General features: G+C 53.4%; 10 protein-coding genes across 10 annotated transcripts; 6 read left to right on the top strand and 4 right to left on the bottom strand.

Annotated features, from left to right (window-relative positions):
- Positions 1-992: 992 nt before the first annotated feature.
- J7T55_015482 (uncharacterized protein) lies at positions 993-3,636 on the top strand (the record flags this gene model as incomplete). The annotated part of the gene is made up of 3 exons (XM_053139722.1): positions 993-1,053; positions 1,287-1,351; positions 1,492-3,636. The coding sequence occupies 3 exons, from the start codon at positions 993-995 to the stop codon at positions 3,634-3,636; spliced, it is 2,271 nt and encodes a 756-aa protein (XP_052997207.1).
- A 1,072-nt stretch (positions 3,637-4,708) lies between these two features.
- Positions 4,709-6,269, top strand: J7T55_015481 (uncharacterized protein; the record flags this gene model as incomplete). Its single annotated transcript, XM_053139721.1, has 4 exons — positions 4,709-4,858; positions 4,935-5,458; positions 5,570-5,873; positions 5,949-6,269. 4 exons carry the CDS (start codon positions 4,709-4,711, stop codon positions 6,267-6,269), a joined length of 1,299 nt encoding a protein of 432 aa, XP_052997206.1.
- Positions 6,270-7,501: 1,232 nt separating this feature from the next.
- J7T55_015480 (uncharacterized protein) lies at positions 7,502-8,830 on the bottom strand (the record flags this gene model as incomplete). The annotated part of the gene is made up of 1 exon (XM_053139720.1): positions 7,502-8,830. The coding sequence occupies one exon, from the start codon at positions 8,828-8,830 to the stop codon at positions 7,502-7,504; it is 1,329 nt and encodes a 442-aa protein (XP_052997205.1).
- A 1,892-nt stretch (positions 8,831-10,722) lies between these two features.
- On the top strand, positions 10,723-12,297 carry J7T55_015479 (uncharacterized protein; the record flags this gene model as incomplete). Its single annotated transcript, XM_053139719.1, has 1 exon — positions 10,723-12,297. The coding sequence occupies one exon, from the start codon at positions 10,723-10,725 to the stop codon at positions 12,295-12,297; it is 1,575 nt and encodes a 524-aa protein (XP_052997204.1).
- Positions 12,298-12,321: 24 nt separating this feature from the next.
- Positions 12,322-12,849, top strand: J7T55_015478 (uncharacterized protein; the record flags this gene model as incomplete). Its single annotated transcript, XM_053139717.1, has 1 exon — positions 12,322-12,849. One exon carries the CDS (start codon positions 12,322-12,324, stop codon positions 12,847-12,849), a length of 528 nt encoding a protein of 175 aa, XP_052997203.1.
- An 823-nt stretch (positions 12,850-13,672) lies between these two features.
- On the bottom strand, positions 13,673-15,616 carry J7T55_015477 (uncharacterized protein; the record flags this gene model as incomplete). Its single annotated transcript, XM_053139716.1, has 1 exon — positions 13,673-15,616. The coding sequence occupies one exon, from the start codon at positions 15,614-15,616 to the stop codon at positions 13,673-13,675; it is 1,944 nt and encodes a 647-aa protein (XP_052997202.1).
- Positions 15,617-16,499: 883 nt separating this feature from the next.
- J7T55_015476 (presequence translocated-associated motor subunit pam-17) lies at positions 16,500-17,397 on the top strand (the record flags this gene model as incomplete). Its single annotated transcript, XM_053139715.1, has 2 exons — positions 16,500-17,159; positions 17,224-17,397. 2 exons carry the CDS (start codon positions 16,500-16,502, stop codon positions 17,395-17,397), a joined length of 834 nt encoding a protein of 277 aa, XP_052997201.1.
- A 423-nt stretch (positions 17,398-17,820) lies between these two features.
- On the bottom strand, positions 17,821-19,454 carry J7T55_015475 (molybdenum cofactor synthesis protein; the record flags this gene model as incomplete). The annotated part of the gene is made up of 3 exons (XM_053139714.1): positions 17,821-18,883; positions 18,958-19,171; positions 19,223-19,454. The coding sequence occupies 3 exons, from the start codon at positions 19,452-19,454 to the stop codon at positions 17,821-17,823; spliced, it is 1,509 nt and encodes a 502-aa protein (XP_052997200.1).
- Positions 19,455-19,822: 368 nt separating this feature from the next.
- J7T55_015474 (uncharacterized protein) lies at positions 19,823-20,522 on the top strand (the record flags this gene model as incomplete). Its single annotated transcript, XM_053139713.1, has 2 exons — positions 19,823-19,825; positions 19,887-20,522. The coding sequence occupies 2 exons, from the start codon at positions 19,823-19,825 to the stop codon at positions 20,520-20,522; spliced, it is 639 nt and encodes a 212-aa protein (XP_052997199.1).
- Positions 20,523-21,600: 1,078 nt separating this feature from the next.
- Positions 21,601-23,083, bottom strand: J7T55_015473 (Ulp1 protease family protein; the record flags this gene model as incomplete). The annotated part of the gene is made up of 5 exons (XM_053139712.1): positions 21,601-22,192; positions 22,270-22,289; positions 22,353-22,402; positions 22,461-22,475; positions 22,546-23,083. 5 exons carry the CDS (start codon positions 23,081-23,083, stop codon positions 21,601-21,603), a joined length of 1,215 nt encoding a protein of 404 aa, XP_052997198.1.
- Positions 23,084-24,454: the final 1,371 nt, after the last annotated feature.

Here is a 24,454-nt window from a genome sequence, read left to right as displayed (position 1 = left end):
CCATTGAGCCACACAAACTGAAGCAGACCACTCCGTGTAAGTCAACATAAATGAGCAGGGTTGTCACAAGAAGATCTTTCAAGTTCCTGTGAACGACGGTCGTTGATCAAGTCCAACAACTCTATGGGAAGCCTATCCTAGCGTCGAGTGGAGAGATGTAATCACTGTCTTTGTCAGATTTTAGACAAGGACTTGCTCTGAGATCTGACAGTTCGGTTGGGGGACATGAATGTTGGAGTAGAAATGATTCTGACTCCAACTCCGGGGTTTACTGTTCAAAATCCATGTCGTTACCGATCGTGGACCGTGATTTCGATATCACCTCAGCATGATTAATAATCCTCTTGCCATGGATATATAATTTCTTGCACTTCCTGTGCATTTTTATACATTGCTGGCTTCGTCAGTCTTTGTTCCCTCTGCATCCAAGCTACACATGGTGTTGACCATCATTGTGAGCCACAGAAGCGGGGTTGGACGCCACCTAGTGTGCACGTATCAACCGCCGGGGGGTGCATGTGTCTGTCGAGCTTGTCCCGAGCTGCATGGGGAAATCATGAGCGACAAAGTCGTTTCGACGCTGGGACTGCCGCACGTAGTAGCAATGAAGGAGAAAATTCTTCCTGAAAATCGAAATATTTACCTGAATTACTGGATTCTTAGCGGCAGTGAGGTTAACGAAGTTCACTGTCATGGCGAATGGTACAGAGTCCGGGGCGGAACAACGCGCAACCGCATGGTCGTCAGCGATGCTTGGTAATCAGGATCCAGAGCTGACGGTCACAAACAGTCGTCACCGAGGATTTGCCTTTACAGAACCTAGGCATACCTCATGCTTGACGTTGGCCCTCGAACACCCCACCTTTCCATCGCTCTAGGATATCCAGCATCCCTAAATTGGTAAATCCTATTTCTTGCCATGTCTGCCCCTCGGGGCCGGCCTCGGCGTAACGTTCCGCCCTGCAGATTTTGTCGGAAACAATTCAAAAGATATGAACACCTTGAACGTCATGAACGCACCCGTACGATCCCCTGTTCAGATTCTGTTCTATCGTATCATTATCTGCCATGATTGAGGGTTCAAAATGCGGTCGATAATCTTAGTCAATGACCAAAAGCTCACCAAATGTCTCGACGTAGATACTCGGGAGCAACCGTTCCTGTGCGACTGCGGCCGGCGATTCTCCCGAAGGTAAATCTAGTAATAGGATAGCAATGGAGAAAAGTTCATGAGCAATTTTTAAGACTCTATGAGCTAACCTTTCTAATAGGGATCTTCTGTCTAGACATCAGCGCATCTCCCACGCTGATGAGACAGAAGATTGTAACAATACTCGAGATCTTGATGCTGGTGAAATACCGAGATCAAGGACAATAGACCCATCTGAAAGCATACAGCAAACTCCAGTGGCTGGTTTGCAAGAAGGTCTGCATGAAGGTCTGCATGCTGCCCATGGATCAGAATGGCAACAAGCAGTACCCTCCGTACAGCATGCCTCTCTGGGCATAACGGAATCACTCTTGCCCCAGGATAACGTCTTTCACGGGCTGAATGATTTGGCTCTACATGATATCACGGCAACGTTCCCAGAACCATTCCAAGATCTATTAACACAGGACCTGCTAGCTGGTTTGGATGGCCTCGATTTTGACTCCATATGGAACGACACACAATTCCCAAACTCGCTCCTACACACTGCCCCTCCAGACGGTAGCCAAGACAGCCAGATGAATCCGTTGGCCCCCTCAGAAACTCGTTATCAGGAACATCCTCTACACTCACAGGATCACCGATTAGAGACCGAATCCGAGTCGGGATTCGCTTCGAGGCTTCCTTCAATCGAGCCCGAGAGGCCCCAAGTGGTGCCAATGTATGTGGCTTCGACACACGATCCTGGAAGCCAGTCTCAGGAAACCCAACGACCGAGACAAGTTCACTCCATTCGGCCCTGGAAGATTTCTCTCGATGGTTACGCCCGAATACTCGACAATTATGCCGAAGTCCGAGAAATACTACCAAACAACTTCACCCTCCCGTCTAAACACACGCTCTCTCGCTTTCTCGAGGGCTACTTCCGCGGATTTGCCATCCACATGCCGTTCCTACACCCCGTCACCTTCTCTGCCGCGTCTATCAGCGTCGAGCTGCTCCTATCTCTGTCTGCCGTCGGAGCGCTTTATCGCTTCCAGCCTGCCATTGGGTATCAGCTCTACGCCGGTGCGCAGGCCCTGATCTCTTGGCGCACGAGCCAACGGAGCCGTTCTGCGTTGGATCGGTTGACCAAAGATTCTCGTGGAAGGCCTAGCACGCTGAATCTTCCTATTGGACCTAACGACTCCACCGGCTCGGCTCTAAATGAACCAAAGTCTGAGGGACAAGGCAAGAAACTGCAGTTGCTGCAAGCCATGGTGGTAATCATGGCGATGGCGTCGTGGGGCGATCACGATCTGACTCAAGACGCGCTCGGAATGTCTACGCAAATCGCCTTTCTTGCCCGAGAGTTGAGAATTTCCGACCGCGAAAAGGTCCCACTTCCAAACCAGCCATGGAGCGACGGTATACAGCATGAAGAGCGTCGTAGAACGCTTTTTGCCGCCTACGCCCTCCTCAACCTACAATCCGTAGCCTTCAATGTGCCGCCGCTGTTATTAAACCAAGAAGTCGCAATTAATCTGCCTGGATGCGCGTCAACTTGGCAAGCACCAAACGCTGCCGAGTGGTCTACGTTACAGGACACGTATATGAGACCGGGGCCATTCCAGGAAAAGCTCAGCGGTTTGCTATCAGGAAAGCGCGTACACGTCGAAGAACCTCTTTCATCTTTCGGGAACTATGTCCTCATACACGGTCTACTCCAACATGTCTTACTCACTCGCAACGTAACTGGATGCCTGCCAGACGCAGGGGGTGTCTTGTGCGACAGCGTTGTGGAAAATGTTCAACTTGCACTCCGTGCCTGGCAAGAATCCTGGGAGGCGACATACGAGTCCACGACGGACCCCTCATCCCCCAAAGGGCCCTTAGGATTCAACTCGACCGCCATCCTGCGCTTGGTGTACATTCGACTCAGCGCCAAGTTTGGCCCCAGTCGGCAGTTGCTCTTCGCACGAGAGCCCTGGGCCATAGTCGAAGCCTTTTCTTCAAAACGTGCCATCAAAGCAGAGGACAGGTCACCTCACCTGGATCAAGCCGTGCTGCAGTGCATCCATGCCTTGAGTATTCCCGTCAGGGTCGGAATCGCGTTTGTGGCACGCACCCAGACGATGAACTGGAGCGTACAGCATGCCTTGTGCAACCTGGAGTGCGCGTTCCTCCTGACGCAGTGGCTCCTCGTTGTATCAGAATGCGTCGAGGCTTCGGGTCTTGAAGCGTTGCGCGTGAGTGAGCGCAGATTGGTGAATGTTATCGTGAGTTTGGTGCGGGAAACCGAGCTCGGGGACTCCTTTGATGAAGACGGCCAGAGCCATGCCGTTCAAATCAGAAATCTGGCAAGCTCCACCATGCTTTTGTGGGCGCAAATGTTCAAAGGGTATCATGTCTTCGATATGGTTCAACTCGTTGGTAGCGGGTTGGCGATGTTAGCCGAAAGGCTGGGAGAACAACCCGCCAGCTCAACATTCGAGTTAAATGATTAACGGGAAGGTATGATATAGAGATTCTTTCCATGTCGTGGCAGGCCAAGAACACAGCTGGGTTACCTTGGAGACTTCAAAAAATGCTAGACTGTGAAGTCAAAATTAATTTCAAAATCTCAGCATCTCGAATGCCACGACGGCTTATAATGTTGACAATGCACCATTCCAGCCTGGCTCAATTATTCAACCTAGAGCCCAGAATAAGATTGATGAATATTCAGCCAGTACCAACATTGTTCGCAACCTCTGTTTTATTAGTTTTTAACAACACCATCGATAATCAGAAGTTGCCTGAACATATCTGTTTCGTGTGCTTGGCAAATGGGCTTCCTCCTTGTCTCCGCCCTTATGAGTGAATTAGCTCCTGCTATTCAAACTCAATGGTATCGGCAGATTGATTCTCTCGGTGCTTTTGGATGCGTAGCATGCTCCCCCGCCTCTCGAGACCATAGACCCGGCATCCATCGAGATGCAACAATGAGACCCTACCCACATGCGAACATCATATCTCAAAGCAGAAGATATCATGATAGCACAGCTGACCTCGAACTAAACCAAAGCGACCTGCAGGGAACCCATAATTAAACCCCTGCCCCTTTGGTTGGAAGTTTTGACCACTGAATGGATCTGCTAGCACTTCCTCGGAACCAAGTGTTGCACATGTACATTTCAGCATTGACCGGTGAAATGACCGAGACCGAGTGGCACGCCGGCAAAACGAACCCAAAGTCGTTCTTCGTAGCAGGGTTGGGGATTGATAGCTGGCATAGGCAAAATGCCGGTAGTTCCGCACATTCGTGTATGCACGCCTAGATGGCATGGCACTGGTTTACTACCACTTCATATTTCTAGTAGGAAGTTTAAAGCTCAAGCTCTAGAGCTGAAACTGCGAACCTCAAGCTACAGAGGCTGTTAAACGTTTATCCCAGTCGAAGGCAAATTCAAATGGAAACTATGTTTGGGAGGTTTTATGAGCTGTGTGCTTCATATCACGTCGTTGAACTCATCTGTACTGTCTATCATCACAACAACAGCTACATTCATCCTCTGCTAATTGCTGTACCTCGTCAAAATGGGATCTACTGTCCATCTGCCGGCGAAGACGTTGACTGCTGGACTTGAATTCCAGGACAAGCCCTATGACTTCTCGCACGACGGGCCGGGAGAAGTGTTCATAAAAAGTGTGTCCCGCGTTCGTACATTTATTGAGGAGAAACTATCAGTACGTGCGTTATTCTGTTACTCGTCCCGCACTTGACCTACAGCTGTTACAGAGTGCACTCACAGGCAGCATTTAGACATTCGCAAGCCTTGAGACTCTCGTGAAGCTGTCGCTCGGCGATGGATCCCGATACATGAGTCCACCGATTTTCATAGACGCCCGCTCACATGAGGTCAAACTTCTCGAGTCTGCTCCCGATGGCGTCGAACCAGGTATTACAGTGACCATCATGCCAGAGTACGTTCTCGACGTCATTGAAGGCCGCATGCATCCCCAGCAGGCATTCATCAGGCGAGCTAGGCCACCATACCTGGGTCCCTTCCCAATGTACTTTACTCCAGGTGGCCGTCCCAGGCCTTTGTCTCAGGACGATCAGCAGGCCTGTAAGGATCTCCCAAAGGCTACAGAGGACATGGAACAGATCAAACGCGACCTCAGGAGATGGGGCTACGGATTGGTGCCAAACGCGTTGTCACCAGATCAGGCCAAGATCCTAAGAACTGCTGTCGAGCAACAGGCCGCAGGAGAGCAAGCTGCCGGAATAGCTCATATGGACGGTATGTTCATGAAAAAGGGTGATCAACCCAATCAACGTGTCTGGTGAGGCTACCCTATTTATCATTTCCAATTTCTAACGCACGCTACAGTTGTGCCGCCCCTTTTTACTCTTTCCAATCAGGTGTGATATACCTCAGCTGACGAAACATGTAGGAATCTTCCCGGCAAGGGAGATGAGTTCCTTGACCTGCTCAACCATCCTCTGATAGATTCCATCGTCCCTTGGTTTCTAGGCAGTGCTTTCACGCTGTATTCAATGACGGCTAACATCGCTCGGCCTACACGCTCTGGTATTTACATGCACATAGACCAGATGGGTCTGGGGCCTCCCATTGACCATCCACTACTGCTGAATTTCGTTTGGTACCTCATGGACGCGACAGAAGAAAGCGGTGCCACGCGATTGTACCCGGGATCTCATAGCAAGGACGTTGCGCCTCCCACGTTCAACGAGATTGTACGTCACATCACGCATACGACCTCTATTCCACTTATGAGATCGGCGTGTCATCTCCAAACTAACATGTACCAGGGAGGTTCTATTCCAATCGAAGTGCCAGCTGGCACGGTTCTTATCCTGGATAGCCGCATTTGGCACTCGGTGGGAATCAACAGGACAGAAGCGATCCGGCCTGCCATTCTGCAAGCTTTCTCTCGATTCTTCATCCGCAGTATAGAGAATTATCCCCAGCACTTGGGCGAAGAAGTTAAAGAAAAATTGTCCGATCGACAGCTTGCGCTTCTGGGGTTCCTTGTTCCAGTGCGAGAACGCGGTCATCCTCAAGAGGTTTACACGGCTTACAAGCTACCTGGCGTGGATGCTGGCCCATTGAGGGACCCAGCGAGCCATTGAGGCAGGCAACACTGCTCTTTAAAATGGGAAAGGCTCTCAACAGCCATCAAGCAGACTTTCTTGAGGCATGATCATATGTTTAGTAAACTGATCCGCACTACCCTTTGTACTGTATGGTATTGAAAATAGCCACGTTCAACACGTCTTGAAGCCCTGTTCTCAAGAAAAATAGGAAATGCTTTTCCCCCGAAGGCTAATACGATGGCGGTTCGTATCCCCTCAGATATTTCGACACTCCCGACTCTTGCTTTGGCATGTATCAGCCTGCTGCCATGCCCATCATCCTGGAACAAGTATGTTGCCGCAACGAGAAGGTTCAATGCGTGACGGTCGTATGTCGGGCTTGAAGACACCGCATCGATATCTGGAGGAGTCGTTGGAACAGGAGTTGCTGGAGCTGGGCAAGTGGTCAGAGGTCCTGACAAAGACCGGAAGGCTTTTCATGGGCCACAAGGTGTCTTTACTGGGCTTTCTATCGGGCGCAAGGATATGTTGCATTGTTTGCTCAACGAGCCACCGAAGCATTCGTCCTGCGTGTCAAAAGCCAGTAGCTGTAAAGCAAAGCATATGAAGGGTGAGATGAATTGACAGCAGTAATATCCTCCTGTATGTTAGCAATTCGCTATCCTTGTTCTAGTCAGGTGCTCTGTGATTGCACTGTGATTGGGTCTCGAAGTGCCTCTGTAGGTTCCTTCAAATTTGGGTTGTCAATGGAACGAGTCTTGATTTGTTTACATAGCGCGAGCTCACCCTTGGCACACCCCTGGAGCCCTTTCTGATACACATACACCCTTTTAATATACTCACGCCCCTAGCTAGCCGCCTGACACCAGGCACCTACTGCCCCCAGACTGAGCTCTTCTCAGTTGCCACTACAGATATCTCACCCTTGACAGCCACTACCACAACTGCGCCGCTGGGTTCCAGTTGCCTAGTGAAATAGTACTCCTCCAACTACGGCACACAAAGACACGCACAAGCGGAGGATTATGCCTGCTTTGACGAGCAGCAGTACAGATGACAAGTCTCATTTCGTCATTGATTATTAGGCTCACATGAGCCTGTCTGTGGTCAGCTTATTGTTCTAAGCTGTCCCAGCGGGGAGCATTCATTGGGACATAACCCAAATGCTCAAAGGTAGCTCGTATGGCTACGACAATATTGACACCGGTACTCCCTGCTCAAAAAGCCCCCAGAACTCCTCTGACCGAGAGCTGACCTGTTGAAAGAACTCAATAATACCATCCCTTTCTGCCAACATCCTCGAATCTCTGCTTCACGGCATCTGCCAGTCCGCCCTTTCCGATAGCCCGCAAGAGCTCCGCGACGCTGCAGCTCGTGCCATAGTCGCCCACTTCTCTCTGCTCTAGCTTGTTCAGTAGCTCCATGAGCTCTTCCATGGTCGAATTTCTCGCGTACTCCATAAGGGCAATGCAAATCTTAGTCCAGATGACAATCCACCGAGCATCCATGGTCCCACCTGCTTGTCTGAACTCAATTGTTGGCTTCCGACTCTCTGGCTGGCGGGAACGGTCGAGTCTGTAGTTGCCGAAGGAGTAGTTTGGCCGCCACATCCCTGGGGATGACAGAAGAGCGCCAACATGGGGCTTGCATGAGCAATAGAGGAGTTCTCTGAGTGGCGGCGCACTGGCGTTCCTGATGCTAGGGGCCCGCTGTGGGATTGGATAATCACCATGGACTGAGCTGTGTCGGCGCAGAGCGGCGTTATCTGCCCAGGGGAGACGCCATGCCTTCTCTAGATGCTCACGCCTGTCCTCCTGGGCAGCGAGACTCTGTCGCTGCTGAATACCGGCAGGCGTGTACGCTCCCTGTCTGGCAAGATATCGCAACCCATACTCCTGATCCTGCCCAGCCTTCCAGTCATGCGCCTCCGGCTGCATGTAGATGTCCTCAGATATCTCGTCCAGGACTTTCTGCGTACTCGGCATTCCCGCAGCGCTCGCAAGCCTCGAATCGAGGCGGATGCCCGCCAGCGAAGGGTTGATCAGGCGCTCCGGAGGATGGAGGCGAGACAAGACGGGGTCGACAGCCCAGAACAGCATACCAAGGCGCTTCAGAAGCCACAGCGGCATTCGATCTTCCTTACGCAGCCCGAGGCCGCAGTGCACGTGGAACCCGCAAGACGGGTTCAAATGGATATTGTATGAGGTGGCGAGGGACTTGACCACCTTGACGATCTGAGAAAACGAGGAAACATCGTTACTCAGGAAGGCTGGGGATATAAGTTCCACGCTGATCCAATGTCCTCTGATGCCACTAGGAGGCATGACGCTGTAATCTTGCGCGACAGTCCACATCGTAAAGTCCTCTGCCTTGCTTTGATCGAAAACATTACAAACGACGACATTTCGAGATATGGTCTCACTGACCGTCCTGCCCACATGGTGAGCGGCTTCCTGTCGAGCCCTGGAGCTGTAGATCGAGAGCTCCGGTGGGATTGGGATAGTTTTGGACAAGGGGCCGACTGTCGTACTATCTCGTTGATGCTCGACCTCGATCAGGAATTCGAGCTCAATTCCAAACGAAATGGTTGGCGCCATCTTGGCGAGTTGAGTAACGAGCTTGAAGGGGAGGAATAAGGGATCACAACGAAGTTGAAGACGGGACTGCTTTGCAGCTTTGTTTAGAGAGTAGATAAATGAAATTCAACAGTCTGAAATCAGTGATAGAGCTGGAAGACCGCTTAGCGGGGTCAGACACTGGGTTCTTTTTTTGCATGTCTTCAAAGCTTCTGGTCCTCTTTACCATTCCATATTCGGTGACCATTGAATCTGCCCTCTCGTCCTTCTTATTAGCTATTCTCTTGCCGGCAGCTAGATCTACTATACGAATTACCAGTCAAACACTGTGTTCAGTTTGAGTGACATGAGATTACATTCCTGACCGTGAATCACCTACGCCCAGCATATGGACATAATCATTAATATAACCTACACTCGATCTTGATTTTGTTGCTCCATTCAGCCAGACCCAATATGACTTGAGAGGGTAGGAACAGTTGGAATTCAAAGTCCTATTGCAAGTGTAGAGATTTCGTCTATGTATATGTAGAGTATGAGACGCCTATGAACAGCCTGATTCTTATGGAACTTGGAGTGAAACTTGGTAGGAAGATTGTAGATGAGGTTTAGTATCTACAGAAGTACTGCATCTCCGTGACAGCAAAGTAACCCCACTTGTTGTCAAATAGGTCATACGCTTCCAGCAAGCATAGTTCAAGCAGGAATACCTATCCTAGATGAGAACGTGCGGTGGTTTCAAGTATGAGATATCCATCTATTACGATCATTAGGACCCAATTGATTCCAACATGCCTCAGTTTGATCACCACTATTCTTAAACCTCGGCGCCGGTGATGTTACTCATCAACATCGGACCTCCAGTTGCAAATTTTACCTGTCTCTTCATCCCGGCAAGATCAGCTATCTCGGATGCTTCATAAGGCCTAACACGGGTAGCTCCACACCAATGTTTTGTATTGCCAATTCTATCTCACTCTCAGAATCTGATCAGATCATGTCGATGGCTAGCGGCACTCATTATGGTTCAATTTGCATCCTGTGCCTGTCCAAGCCGGAGCCATACAGAACATATCTCTTCACTCATGTCAACAAACATGAGCTGAAGCCATCTTCAAGCTGGGATGCGAGCAATATCTTACAATCATCTTACATTATCATTCATCTAATTCCATCCGTGGAATTGGAGACATTTCTTTCTTCTGCCCTCCTCACAGTGGAGACTCGACTTCATCCTTTGAAGTCTGTGTTAAACCTGCTCGCGCAGATTCTCATACGAGTTGCTTACATGCGTATTCGCCTCATGTATTTCTTTGACCTCGACAAGCTTTCTACCTCCTTCTTCACCAGACCGATCGTCCGAACTATCTCTGCAAGTCTTGGTCAAGCTCATTTGCGCACGCCCCCATACAGCTGTCTTGTAGCCGGATTCATCGCCTTTCATCTTTGAAGTGGACAAGTCTAAGACTTCTTTCGTCTCTTTCCTCGACCAGTCCAGCTGCACCGCCACCATATTCCAGGAGGCCATGATTTATTCTTTAACTAACTAAATCCCAGACCTGCTCTTCTCCTTGCCCTTGTCAATCTAAGACATCTTCCTCTCTTCCCTCGACCAGTCCAGCTACACTGCCACCACATGTCAAGGAGAACATAATTTATCTTTTTACTACTCCAATCCATCCCATTCCAGCCAGCACTCTTCCAGCATTGCTATTCTCAATCTTGACCTTCCAATCTCAGCTCTTCCATCGTTGACTCTTCCATCCTCGAGTCTTCTATCCTTGACTCTTCCAAACGCCATTCTTCCAAGGTGGGCTTTTCTAACCTTTACTCTCCCAACCCGTGCTCTTCCTGATCTAACACTACCTGTCTACCAAGCATTCTTCAGTGGCACACCTCCCTGATTCACCATCATGTCTTACGCAAGATTTGATGCCATCAGCACCAGCCCTCGAGCTCGAACACCATCGGGGCCGCGATACCCATCAGCGTTTGTTCATGGCAACACCTTCGCCTTGCCCTCTTCACCCGACAATCTGGCCGGACTCTCCGATGATCCTTTCAACATGAATTCCACCAGCAACCGCCAGGCGCAACATTCGTTTGCCCACATCACCAATGAAGACGTCGGTGAGCATGGTCGATTCACACGATGGCTGGAGAAGACCCAGATGGAACAGGAGAAGAAGTACAACCGAACAGTGACGATCTCGCCTTTGCCCGACTCCCTAACTGTGGCCGACGTTCTTCCCCGGGTCCGTGGTGGCGTGGAATCGTGCTACATTAGCCAGTTCGAGGAGAACCGTATTGCCATTGTCACTTTCAAGCTTCCCGCAGATGCTATCACCTATGCTGAGTTCTGCGCCGAGACACCGGTCTGGGGTCTGTGGACATTTCAAATTTCACGCCCCGGTGTCCCCTTTACTTGGGAGCGCCGCGCAAAGGTCCAGCTATACAAGACAGCCCCTGGAATGGGAACTGTTTGGAACCGTGGTGACATCCCCACCGAGCCCCGAACCGTTGTTCCTGCAGGCTCTCGCTGCCTCGTTTACAAGGAGTGTAAGCCTTATGAGGTTGCCGGCATTTATCGTGCCCTTGATCTTCACAACTCCCAACACCAGAAGGATCAGGTGGAGGGAATGTGGCTCGACGGCCCAGTGCGTGACCAGAATGGAGCGCCCATTTACGGAGACCTGCATGTCTGGTATACCAGCATGAGGGCGGCTCAAGAAGCCAAGTTGCGTGTTGTCCAGCTTGAATATGAATACGACCCGTGCTCAGATGGCCCAGAGAAGCTCATACTGAACCTTGATGAGGGAGAGGTCCGCATTTTCAGACACCATGAGCCTTTTGTCGACTTGCTAGCGCTCGACTCAAAGAGCCTCTTGGCTTTTACCTTTGAGGGTGTCATTGACCCTGTCCAAGCATTCTGGCAGTGTCGTACTCCTCTTTTGTCCATTCCGGACACAGGTATCACCGGACGCTTGCAGTGGTCTCTTAACAACCTGCAAACTGGAACTCTTCCTCCTCCAGCTCCACTGTCCGACCCTTTTACTGATACCCGTGTGACAACTACTGGCCTGTGCACCAGCAGCATCGCCAATCACGCTCCACAGCAGCCCAAACCTGGTCCTGCTTCTTATAGCCTCAGCGGTTTTAATCAGAACGTTGCCAGCCTCTGTCAATCCTTTACAGCCAACCGCAATGCTCTTCCCGGCTATCACCTCTCGCCTTTGGAGGCCTATGTCGCCCGCACCCAGGAGCGTCAGGCTCTCGGCTTTCCGCCCTATTCTGGTGCACGCCACACTGAGCAGCCGTACCGCGCCATCGGTCCTCCCAGCAATTTTGCAAACAACAGCAGCAGCGGTGGTATCGGTAGTAGCAACACAGGCGGCAACTGTTGCAATCCCAACCACAACTACTCTAACCTGGGTGGCCTCAACCCCCAGAGCGGACGCCAGCCTCGCTCGGGATTCTATGATTCCTAGGGCGATAATGGCACCCGGACCAAACTGACGGATGCTCCACAGGAGATTCAGGTTCCAGGAGATGCTTCACTCTTGACTGTACATGATTCGTCTTTCATTTCTAATTCTACATCTCTTTCTTCGGTCTCTGTGTGCGCTACTGGCACACCCGACCAACAACACAACGAGGCCGGCAATTCTGTCGAGAACGGTCGTACTGATAGCTCTGGTACCGGCTTCAGCAACGTCACTGGGCCTGATGATTCCGGCACGCTCAATGACAAGTTTGTCAGGCCTGACTCGGCGACCTGTGTCGTTCTGCTTGATGACAAGGCCGCGGAGTCTGGAAAGCTCGTGTCTGACGAGCTCAAACCTGTTGCCAACCTCGTTGCTTCTCCCGCACCTGGGAAGTACTCACGCAAAGACTTACACACACAGGACGCCTTTTGGACGTGCAGTCTGGAGGAGTTTCGTGCTATGAGCGATAAGCAGTGGGCCTCTTTCGGAACCACCTTCTACATTGCTCCAGATGGCTTTGACACCGCTACAAAGCACGTTGTCGAGCTTGATTGAAAAGACTTGCTTATGGGCGTTAGTGAACATGGATCCAGTCCTTTAGTAGCACTTGGGCTACTTTTGCGACTAGACTTCTTCTATCTTTGAAGCTTCACATGAATTATGAAGAAGAAAAAAAGCGGCGGCTGGGATTGAGCAAGCAGGGCGGGTGTCTTTTGAGCAGCACTTGGGCTGTTCATATGATTCACCCAGCCTCCTCTGGAAAAGCTTGCGCAACTCCGGATATCATTAGGGTTCAGCGGATTCGGCAGACTATTGAATGGCACCTGAGCTGTTCATAGATTTGACACAGCCTGTTTTCACAAGGATGCCCGCAGCAACAAGGCTGTTGCTGGCGGACACATTTGGGGTTGAGGATACAGTCAGTCCTCTTTTGAAGCACACCCGACCTGCTTCTTTCGGATTGTCTTCTGACCTACTTTGAGCTTTCTCGCTGAATGCCTGGGGACTCAGAATTATTTTTGCTAATGAGCGGCACAGCCGTTCTCCTACTTTGCACGGGATTCACACTCGGACACTCTACTCTACTCAACGTTCTGCTTCATCCCAACAAGCAGAAACATAATGATACTTTGCGAGTTTTTGGTACATTTTTATTGCTTTTCTGGCAGGTCGTCTCTGACCTCGAAATCGTTTCTGTGCATGGTGTCTATGCTTCTACAAGTATTCATAAACGCCCGACAGTACCTGGAATGTAATTGACCAGGCTCTAGAGTGTGACGATACGCTGACCAAACTCCGAGACAAGAGCAAACAGCCCGTCTATCTTTAACCCCCAACAATCATCCAAATGATTGCGCCCAGACGCCATCAATGACAATTAGAAATGCCGAGGAGCGCCTCTTGCCATGGTCGCAAGCTGTGCGGCGATCTGCGCATCCACAGTCTTCTTCCGCTCCCTCGCGGCCCTCTCACTCTCCTCGTCAACGACAAAGAGTTCATCCGGGCCGTCGTCAGCGTCCATGACATCGTACTGGCTATCGCCATGGTCGAGCATCGTGGCGGCGGTAGGGTTGAGTTCCTCCTGGCCCTCGAAGGCCTCCGCGACGCTGTTGTATCTTTTGGCCAAGTCGGTCAGTGAGTTTGGCCGCTTCAACTTCGTCTTCTTGGTGCCATTGTTCTTGTTCAGGGCCCCGCGCTTCGCCTTTCTTTTGAGATAGTCCTTGACCAGCTTGTCTGCAATATTCTCCTTCGGCTCCCAGGTCGGGTTCTGGCCCTCCGGCCAGTTGCCTTCCCACCGCACCTTGAACCAGTGCACCCCGTCCAGGACGTAGTCACCTTCGAGACGCTTAACCACGTAGTCTTGCTCGCCCTGGATGAGATCTAGTGCCGGATCGAATGACGTTGTAGATTCTGCTGGAGGCACTGGATCCGCCAAAAACAGCTTGGGTTCCTTCTTTTCCCTTCCCTTCTTCGACTTCATGCTCGCAGGAGTCTCTGCAGACATAGGTGACTCATCGGCTGGCCTTTTGGGCGGCCTTGGAAATGTACTCCCTATGGGGGTGAAGCCGGTAAAGCCGGTAAAGCCGTTTTCATGAGACAGCGATGAATTTGCGCAAGGCGAGCGTTCTTGACCCTCCTTTCGATGTGACTGCGAAGTGGCCGGCGTCGAGGCTGTGCCTTGGCCAGGTTTTGTTTGTAACTTTGAATCTTTCGAGGAAGTCACATTCTTGGCCAGTGGCTTCGACATCGATGGGCGCTGTTTCATTGCCTGCGAGAGATAAGGCGGCAGCGGTATAGGCGTCGTGGAGATCACAGGCCTCATCGGGACCTGAGAGGAGCGATTTGAGGAGGAACTAGAATGATTGTTGTGCTCTTTTGCGACTTTTTTAGCCATGGTACGCGTGGGAGAGCCATATACGGCCATGCCGGCCGCAGTTCTGGCAAGGGAGCTGGGTGGGTGAACAGGAGCTGGTATTGCGACGCTGCTAGCTCGCGAAGATTCACCACCAGAACTCCCTGGTACACCTGAACCCAGCTGCGGCAATCGTGAATCTTCCAATACCCTCACTTTCAAATCGCCGTTTGAGATACCCTCGTCAAGCGACTCGCTCTCGAGTTGCCGATGTATTGCCATGTCTGCGTCCTCATCTGCCTCCTCCAGCTCATCCAGGATCTCCTCCTCTGCCACCAGTTGCGCCAGTCTGCTCTTTCGCGGTGTGGACAGCGACGGACCTCGTTTTCGTTTTTGGAGTATCTCCTCTTGTTCAGAGTTCAATTGGGGCTCTGGAGGCGGCCGGGCCTCTATCATCGCTCTAGGTGGTCGTCCTGGTCTGCGCTTCACGCCCGGTTGAGGACCAACAGTGGCAGGCGTGACCAATGCCTTGCTCTCGGCTGCCGCATGCTCTTCTGCTTCCCTGGCCCTCTCACGCTCTTCCTCGCGGCGCAGCGCATCCTGATACTCCCAGTCTTCCAAGGTACGCGGCGAAACGTAGTCTAGAATCTTGCTAGCATCCACCACAGGGCGGGCTGCTGGAAGGTCGGGCCAGCCTACGATGTAATAGCAGCGGCGCTGTCGAGGATCGTTGTAGGATTTGAAGGGCCCACGCGGGAGGACAACCTTGTCAACGATGAAGGCGTTGCTGTCGTGGACAAGCCGCAGGTTGATTTGAGGTGGAGGAGGGCCACTGCCTGATCTGTATTTTGGGACCTGGGGACGAATCGGAATCTGAAATCGTAACGGGGGTTTCTCTTGATTTATGGTCATCTTGGACACCCTGAGGTCGGAGCGAAACTGCTCCCAGCCAGCCTCTGAGTCGGCCATTATCGGCGCAGGGCCGACGAGCCTGGCCGAGGCTCGACAGGTAGGATGCTGCGAAATCGCCTGCGACTCGACACGTCGCGCGCGCGTGCACAGAGCCGGCAAGGGAATACACCAGTAGTCATGGGCGAAGGACTTCGTGAAAGGCAAGCGATGCCTTCTGTCGCCCAAGGGCCGAGCCCTGTTCGGGGCTGCTGCAGTTGTTCAAGAACGGTCAAAGTCGCGCGTCAAGTCGCGATGAGGTGGGTGTAGCGGTGTATCGCGCCGGCCATGTGATTTAGTTGGGGTAAAAGGCGCTTAGTTGCCCTAATTGACCTAAATAAGGTTATAAAAAGTTAATTAAATCTGAATTGGTTAAAAAGTAATTTGATTAATAATAAAAATAAACTCAATTTAATATTGGTTTCTAAATAAAATTATTTTAAAATTATTTTTAAAAATTGTAAAATTATATAAAAATATCTTTTTATTTAATAGTTAGTTCTGATGCAGAAATTATATCCCATTTTCTATATTAAAGTCTGAGCTTTCAGTCTCGTAGATGAACGTAAGGAAATAGCAGCAAAGACCGTGGCTCGACTTAGTAACGCGGCAGGCACGCGACAGCTCGACGGTGCGGGCGCCAGGTGCAGGTGGACTGAGGTGGTGGTGCAAGAAGCGGGACCGTTGGAAGAGCTTCGAAAGCTTTGACCTCCACCACGCCAGCTCCCCAAGCACCAAGCAAATCTTCCACCCGCACAGCCCATCAACGTCACCGCTCCACCAAATTTCTGGTCGACACGAGGCAGACATTTCCACACCCATCCTCTCCCAGTGTCCACTGGGGCCAATTGCAGAACCTCCAACTCCCATCGCGGATCGTCGTGCCCGCACACAAGAGACCAAAATGATCGCCTCGACGACAACGGCAATGCTCCGCTCAGGCGTCACCCGCGGCGGATGCGCCCTGCAGCCCATCCTCCTGCGCAGCACCACCAGCTGCCCCTACTCGACCATCACAGCCGCCTCGCCCTTCGCGAGCGTGCGCTCCAAGCTGTCCGACCCCTCCTCCACCACACCCGCCCCCGCCGGCACCAGGCCCTCCTCATCCTCCTCGCCCATCCTCACAATCCGCCGCCCGGCCACAAGACCATCACCAGCGGCGCGCCGACATGCCTCCTCCTCCTCCTCCTCCTCCTCGACACGAGACCATGACGCGGACGCCGCGGCCGCCTTGCGCGCGGCGCAGCGGGCCGAGGCGTACGCGAAGTCGAACCCGGACATGCCCCCGCTGGACTGGAACTCGTTCTTCCAGCTGCGCAAGACGCGGCGCCGGTGGCAGGTGGGCTTCAGCGCGATCATGTCGCTCGGGTGCGGCACGGCCGGCGCGCTGGTGCTCGGGTCAGGGGCGGCCGACTCGCTGACCGGCCAGATCCCGCTCGACCCCATCCTGACGCTGGGGCTCATCACGCTGGGATGCATCGCCATGGGGTGGGTTGTCGGGCCGAGTGTTGGGAATGCCGTTTTCTACCTGATTAAGCGCAAGTATAAGGCGCCCATGACTGTGGTAAGTATTACTATGTATTGACCTTGCGAATGGTTTCATATGCTGACGGAGGTGGGTGTTGCAGAAGGAGAGCCAGTTCTTTGCCCGGATCAAGAAGAACCGCGTCGACCCCTCCAACTCCTCGACCGGTAACCCGGTGCCTGACTTCTACGGCGAGAAGATATCCAGCGTCGCTGGCTACAGGCAATGGCTGAAGGACCAGAGGGCGTACAACAAGAAGAGGACCACCTTCATATGAGTGACTTCACCAGGACATGTCAGCAAGACCATGAGGACAGAACACGCTCGGTCACTGACATTTAGCTGCGACCTGGTGGCATCACAATCTCCAGATTCCTTGGGACCGGGATTATGGGGACAATCTGCAAGTGGGCTGGATTGATGGCCTCCGATCACCACAGTTGGAGGTCGAAGCTAGTTATCGATGGGAATGGATGCAAAAACACAAGTATGAGTCTCATTTGCCGGAGTTCAGAGCCTCTCCATAATTGTATTTGTACCTACAGGACCGTAATGCCGCAAAATGGACATGACATCCTATTCTTGAACTTACCTCTATGGATATTGTGAAAATTGAAAATGGGCCAATTGGCCAGTTTCTTCGGAGGTCTTTCAAAGCGAGATCATTCGAGTAGACTGCTATAGGCAACAACTGGCAGCGCTATAAGAAGGGTAAAGTACTGTCTACTTCCTGCTTCCAAGCCTTCATTCCCCCTTGGATGTCGCCAATGAACCTCTTCCCATCCCGACCCAGGCCAAGGTCCTTCAACTGCTTGGCCACGAGCTGGGAGTCATTGCCAACCCTACACACAACATAGATGGGTGCGTCCTCTGGCAAATCTGGTGGTACCCAGTCGGGCAAAACCTCCTCAGCCGCACCATCCACGCCCTCTGGCCTCTTGGCCCTCCCAGCACTCTGGATCTTCGAGTAGGGAATACTAATAGCCCCGTCGATGCATCCAATGTCAAACAACTCTCTTTCCCTGACGTCCAGCAGCACGGGCCTGGCCTTGTCCCGGCCATGCAGTACTTCCTGGTACGCCTGAGCAGAGACCCTCTCCCCATCGCCTAGGATCCTGACCGGCCCGCTCATGCCCCCACAGAACGCAACATAATCCAGACTCCCGCTCCGCAGCGTCCCGAGGGTAAGCCGCGCCGCGCTACCCTCACCACAGGCAAAACACTCCTTCCGGCGGGCGCGCATCCTCACAGAGCGGAACGAGGGCGCCCCAACCGCGGCGCCCGAGAAGAGCAGCAGCGTCGGCGGCACCGCGGCACGAGGGGTGGTCGCGGGGAGGTGCATCCCGGCCGCGACGATCTTGATGGCCTCGAGGGCCTGCAGCACGCCCATCGCGCCGACCACGGGGCCCAGGACGCCGCCCTCGCCGCAGCTGACGACGCTCTCGGGCGGCGGCGGCTTGGGGAAGACGCAGCGGTAGCAGGGCGGCGCGGTGGGGGTCGCCGCTTTTCCCGTCTCGGAAGAGGGGAGGAGGACGCCCTGGGCGGTGGGCGGGCAGTTCAGGACGATGAGCTGGCCGTCGGTGCGCAGGGCCGAGGCGGAGACGAGGGGCTTGCGCAGCAGGACGCAGGCGTCGGAGATGAGGTAGCGGGACGTGGGGTGGTCGGTGCAGTCGAGGACCAGGTCGTAGCCGCTGACGATGTGCTCTGCGTTCTGAGGGGTGAGGTGCTCCCTGTATGGGATGTACTCTGGAAGTGGGTTAAGTCTGTCGTGGTATTAGTACTCTGCGGGATTGTGGTACTTTTGAGCGGTCATAATGTGGAAGAGGGGCATATTTACTCTTTGCAATATGCGATCAGGCTGTCCACCTTGAGCATGCCCACTCTCGACGTCCCATGGGCTATCTGACGGTGGAGGTTGGAGGGCTCGACGACGTCGCCGTCGACGATGCCGAGTGAACCAACTCCAGCCCCGGCTATGTATGCTGCCGCCGGACATCCAAGGCCACCGGCACCGATGATGAGGATCTTTGAGGCTTTAAGCCTCTGTTGACCTGTAACAGCATCAGTAACAGCATTCAAGTGTGAGAATGAGCGAAACTGACCTTGGATGCCGACGATGGGCAGAATCAACTGCCTCCCGTAGCGGTCATATTCGTCTGCGTCTAATGGCCATTTCCAAGAGGTGCCGTTGGTATCTGTAGTCGCAGTATCTGCCTTTTGCTGCTGTTCCTGAGCTTCTGCGTGAGCAAGTTGTTCTCTGAGACTCTTCAGCTCCTCTTCAGCTTTCGCAATTTGCAAACGCAGCTGCTCTGCGCTCTTCCCTGCAGTGTCCATGGCAAGACAGGGAGACTGGCTGGGTCGTTCATGAGTCTCTCTCTGATAGCGCACCCAAGGATTCTGCTACGGGTGAGTGAGCCGTGAGCCGTAGGGCTGAGATGACTAAAATCCGGGGTCGATGGCGCTGTGGAGCTCCCATCCCTACAACCGTTACAGCGGGATCGACTGCCTGCCGCTGCAAATATCAGAACCCTGATAGCTCGCTTTGCCTATCGATTAATTTTTTGAAGGCTGTTGATCCTTCCAATCCTCCTTCACATGAAAGCCAATTCCACGATTCCCACGCCCACATTTGCCTCCGAACGATCAATTTCGCTCACACCACCACTAACAACATTCCCAAGTGCTCAAAGATACCGTTCAATATGGTCAGCTCTCACCCAGCTTCGCCAATGGTCTCCCTCTGCACGACTAACGATGACAACATAGGCCCCAACAGCCCCCACAAAGCGCAAGACCCTCCGCGCAAAAGCAACAGAGCGCCTCGCCAACCCCCTCGCCCCGCGCAAGGTGCACCGGCCCTCGGCACAGGTCTCGGACAGCTTCATCGAGTCGAAGCGCGACAAGCGGCTGATCAAGCACTCGTCCTTCGTGTCCCGCATCTCCAAGCCCGCCGCCAAGACGCCCACCCAGCGCAAGAACCTCAAGCGCCGCGAGAAGCACCGCCAGGCCCAGGCCGCCACCAGCCTCGCCGCCCTGTCCGACGCCCTGCCGACCCTGACGCGCGACGAGGTCGAGGCTGGTGAGACCGAGGCCGCGGGGCGGATCCGGCACAAGTCGCTGAAGAGCACGCCTGGTGCCCTGCGCAAGAAGGAGCGTCTTGTGCGTGGCGAGATGGAGCGCTTCGGTATGAGTCTTGCGCAGCTCAGCACGGTCAAGGAGCAGCCTGTGGCGCAGCAGCAGGTGGAGATGGATGTTGAGCAGAAGGACGGCGAGGAGGAGAACCGTGCGCCTTTGCAGAGCACCGCGAACCGGTTCGCTGCTCTGAGGGGATTTATCTCTGCTACGATGGAGCAGAACCCGGCTTTCTCGCGACAAAATGGTCTTGCTGGAAAAGCAACTTGAAACCCGTGCGCGACGGAGGTATACAATACTACAATCACCCTACCAGCTCACGACGCACGCATTGGCCAGGCCTGGAAGGTAGAAAGGGGAGCATGTTGAGACGAGGGCATGATCGACCGTCGAGACATTTCTCAAAGAACCCATGCCTTTGACGTGGGACGGACTGCAAAAGATGCGAATCACCAGCTACGGCTTGGCCAAAGTTCCCAACAGGCGGTTAATTTTGGGAGGTATCACCTGGGCTGAGATACCCAGAAAAGTCGGCGCCTCAAATGGTACGGTCAACGGCAAGATCAGCGGGGACTTGGGGGGACAGAGGCTTGAGGGGTATGAATTCTACGGCCACAGAGGCCTGGGACCATGGTTTCAAGGGGAATTGGTGAAGAGAAATCAACATAGAGTTGAGCATCGTACTGCAACTTTGTTACAACGGCAGATACACAGGATCATCCAAAGTAGACCGAATCACAGCAATGCGGACCATTACTTTAGTCGGGTCATATATCCTGCTACTCGTGGTATCTCTTCCAGAACGCGAGTATCAAGACTCATCATGCCAGAGTCAACTTGCTCTCATCTCATGAAAGCACAAATGCTCAGATACCGGTGCTACTTTGCTCCGGTAACCTTCCTCCTCTCAACCGCTTCGGCCTGTTTGGCAGAACGAACACTCAAGTTCTAAATGAAAAGACCGCTACACGCCAGTCGTCGGCCTCAACGCCTGTCACGGTGCCCCCTGCAGTCTCACGCTTTCGAAATCATTTGCCTGAATATTGTCTCAAACGCCTCCTGCTGAACCGTCATGCCGAACTCCTGATCCTATCTCCGAGACATACGTTGTACCGCGGTCGCCAACGTGCCGCATAGTGTGTGCATCCAGGCTTCCACGTGTCGACGGTCACGTATCTCGTTGGAAAGCAGTGCATGATCACCTGACGCGGTGGCCGAAGACCATCCTACGCAGTGTCACAAGCTCGATGGCTTTGCCTTGCGAGGCTGCTTCGATTCCTGAGTCCCTTGTTCCCTAGTTTGTGGGTGCTGCTTTCGCACAGAGATGCTGCTTCGCGTGACCGGATCACTAGTCGATCCGCGGCGCACCCTCCTGCTTGGGGAACGGGCTCGCGCTACGGCGCCTCTCGCCCTCCTTGCGCAGACTCTCAATGATCTTGGTCATCTCCTTGCGTGCACCGGCAGCATCAATCATCTTGTTCGCCATGCTCATGGACACCTTCTCGCGGGCGTTTGCGTTGAGCAGCCGCTTGACGAGCAGGTGGCGCATGAGGATACAGACAAAGACGCCGCAGTCGTTACCATTCTCCTGCTGCGGGCAGTCCGAGATGTTCTGGAAGCGCAGCGGCATGCCCAGCAGGACGGCCATGCGCTCGCTCGCGCGCCGGCCCTCGTCCACGTTGGCGCCGCCCAGTGAGTCGTAGTGGAACGCCACGCCGTCGATCTTGGACACCAGCAGCAGCGACCAGTGCGACCCGTCCGGCTGCGTGCGGCTCACCGCGTCGTTGATCGGCAGGAACACGTGCGTCACCTTCGTCATGTCCGGTAGTGCGGAGCGGATCGAGGCTGGGTCGTTGCGCATCAGGAGGTAGGTCATTGACGGTCGTAGCAAGCAGATTCGCGCCTGAGGGTATTTCGGAAGGATCTCGTGCTCGAGCCACCTGGAGAGGGTGGGTGTGTCAGTAACCGCAGGAAGGTTGTGGTGCTACCGTGGGGCCAAGGTGAGGGTGTCACGTACTCCTCCCAAAAGTGGATATTCTGTACGTAGCGAAGTTAGCACTCGGGCTCTGGGAAGAGAGTCCACCGTTTTCATGTACGCACATTATCAGTAAGCCAGTCATTCCGCAATGCCTTGATATCCTCATAAGTAACTATTGTTTGTCAGCGGGGCTCGGTCGCTCGAGAGGGTAGCACTGGGTTGTCGCATACGGCAAATGTCGTGATCTGCGAGAGTAAAGTTTGTGTCAGCTCGTTGTCAAACATCGATTAAGGGTAAACGTCGGGCTCAACTTACATGAGAGGTAGGGTGCAGTGGGCGAGAGCTGGTTTCCGTTGGCGTCAGTCATCTTACTGTTGGCTCTAGTCACTCTAGAATGAAAGTTGCCTCTGGAGTCGAAGCCCGTGAGGCGCAAGCTGGCATGGGGAGGTCTTGGTCGAGGCGAGGTGCGCCGAGCCGAGGAAGCAGAAGACCAAGAAGTAAGATCAGAAAAGGCATGGGGGTTGCCGGTGTTGCGCCGGCTTGCTATCCTCACGGGTCTCCCAACGCTCTTGACGACCTTGTCGGCCGGCCGATGCTGGGGGCCGAGGGTCTTTCGGACGATCTTGTCTATTTCGCTGCCGTTTCCCCCGGCTGCGCCGTTGCAGTCCATGCGGTCGTGGCGGGCTGTAGCTCTGGTTTCGATGCAGCCCAGACCGCGACCGCTGCCAGTGCCAACGCGAGGGTCGGGACTGAAATTGGTGGGGGGAATAGAGAGGGTAAGATGGGGTGAAAGCGAAGCTGGAGAGCTTACAGTCTCGCCGAACCGGCGGGCCACCCTGTCTCTGAAGGGCATGGTGGTGCGAGCCCTTGCCTTTGATGGTGAGGAAGGGATGTGTGGTAGGTAGGTGGGGGTAGGCGTGGATTCGCGAGATGAGGCACGAATCCCACGGCTTCCGATGGGTGAGAAGGAGGGAGAAAGGGTTGATCTCAAGGGGTACCTCCCTTGGGATCGAGGAGGGTCCGAAGCGGACGACCGAGGTGAGCAGCTGCTGAAGGGCGCCGGACAAGGCGTGGTATTAGTAGTAGCAGTTGTACTTGGCAGCCGGTACAACCTGCTGCTGCGAGAGTTTCGGCAGCCGCCGACAAGGAGACTGGCAGAGTGAATACGGTGATGATATTCGTCGAGGGGCGAGGTCGAAAGTAAGAGGGGCGATCGCGACGAGTCGAAGGTGGCTTGGGCTTTGGGGACGTCGACGTGGGGCTCGCGGTCGGATAGGGCGACCAGTCCGAAGCGGCTTTTGAGAGCAGGGTTTTTGTCAGATGCAATCCCTGGTCCGATCCAATTGACTAAAGGTAGGGGTCGCCCAGACGAAGCAAGGTGAGATTGTTGGGTTGTTGCAGGTCAAGCCGAGCAGAAAATGAATTAAATAGATGCGTGTGATGAAAAGGTCAAGTGCTGCTATGTGAGAACAGAGTGAATACCAGAGGTGTTGTCGCTGTTGATGCTGCTGGTGACGACGACGATGATGATGCTGATGTTGGTGAATGAAAAGGTGGTGTGGTATGCTGTGCTCTGCTCTGCTGCGGGCAGTAATAACCGACAGGTCTCAGTCCAGCTTCCAAAAGCCCAGACAAAACCAAAACTGCGGGGGGGAGGCGATTCAGACCAGAGCAGCGTTGACGAACCACTGGCCACCACCGGTTGACATTCAGAACCAAAACGGTCACTGGAGGTAAACTTCCGTCTGAAGTGCTGGTGCTTTGCTAGTGGTGGGGTGGGGTGGGCCACTTTATCGTCAATGGGGCGTGCCAACGCGGAAACATTCCAAAAACAATGGGGACCAAACCGCCTCTCGGGGTCTGCAGTACAGTAACTTTCAACTTGTGCTTGTTTCTATTCTGTAGATTCAAACAAGAATGGAAAACGACAGCAACAGCAACAGCAACAGCAAATTAGTAAACCAGTACCAGCTTCATTTCGTTGTTTTGAATCAGTCCTGTTAAATGGCACTTGGGGTCGTCCACCAACCAGCTAAAGCCAAGATCGAAGGCAACCAGAGCTGGGGAAGGGATGGGAGAAAATAGCTTCGATATGGTCGATGTCATCGCATGTCGTCGACAATGACAAGACAGCCGTGCCTGGTGATCACTCCCCCTTCTCGTTCCTTCTCCCACAAGCAAGCGACGGGAGGATGCCGGCAGGAGCCCGCCTGTCATCCCGCCC

This window comes from Diaporthe amygdali (genome assembly GCF_026229845.1).
Source record: "Diaporthe amygdali strain CAA958 chromosome Unknown NODE_5_length_1802954_cov_64_987939, whole genome shotgun sequence".
NCBI classification, from domain to species: Eukaryota; Fungi; Ascomycota; class Sordariomycetes; order Diaporthales; family Diaporthaceae; genus Diaporthe; species Diaporthe amygdali.
This window is presented reverse-complemented; position numbering and strand designations above follow the sequence as displayed.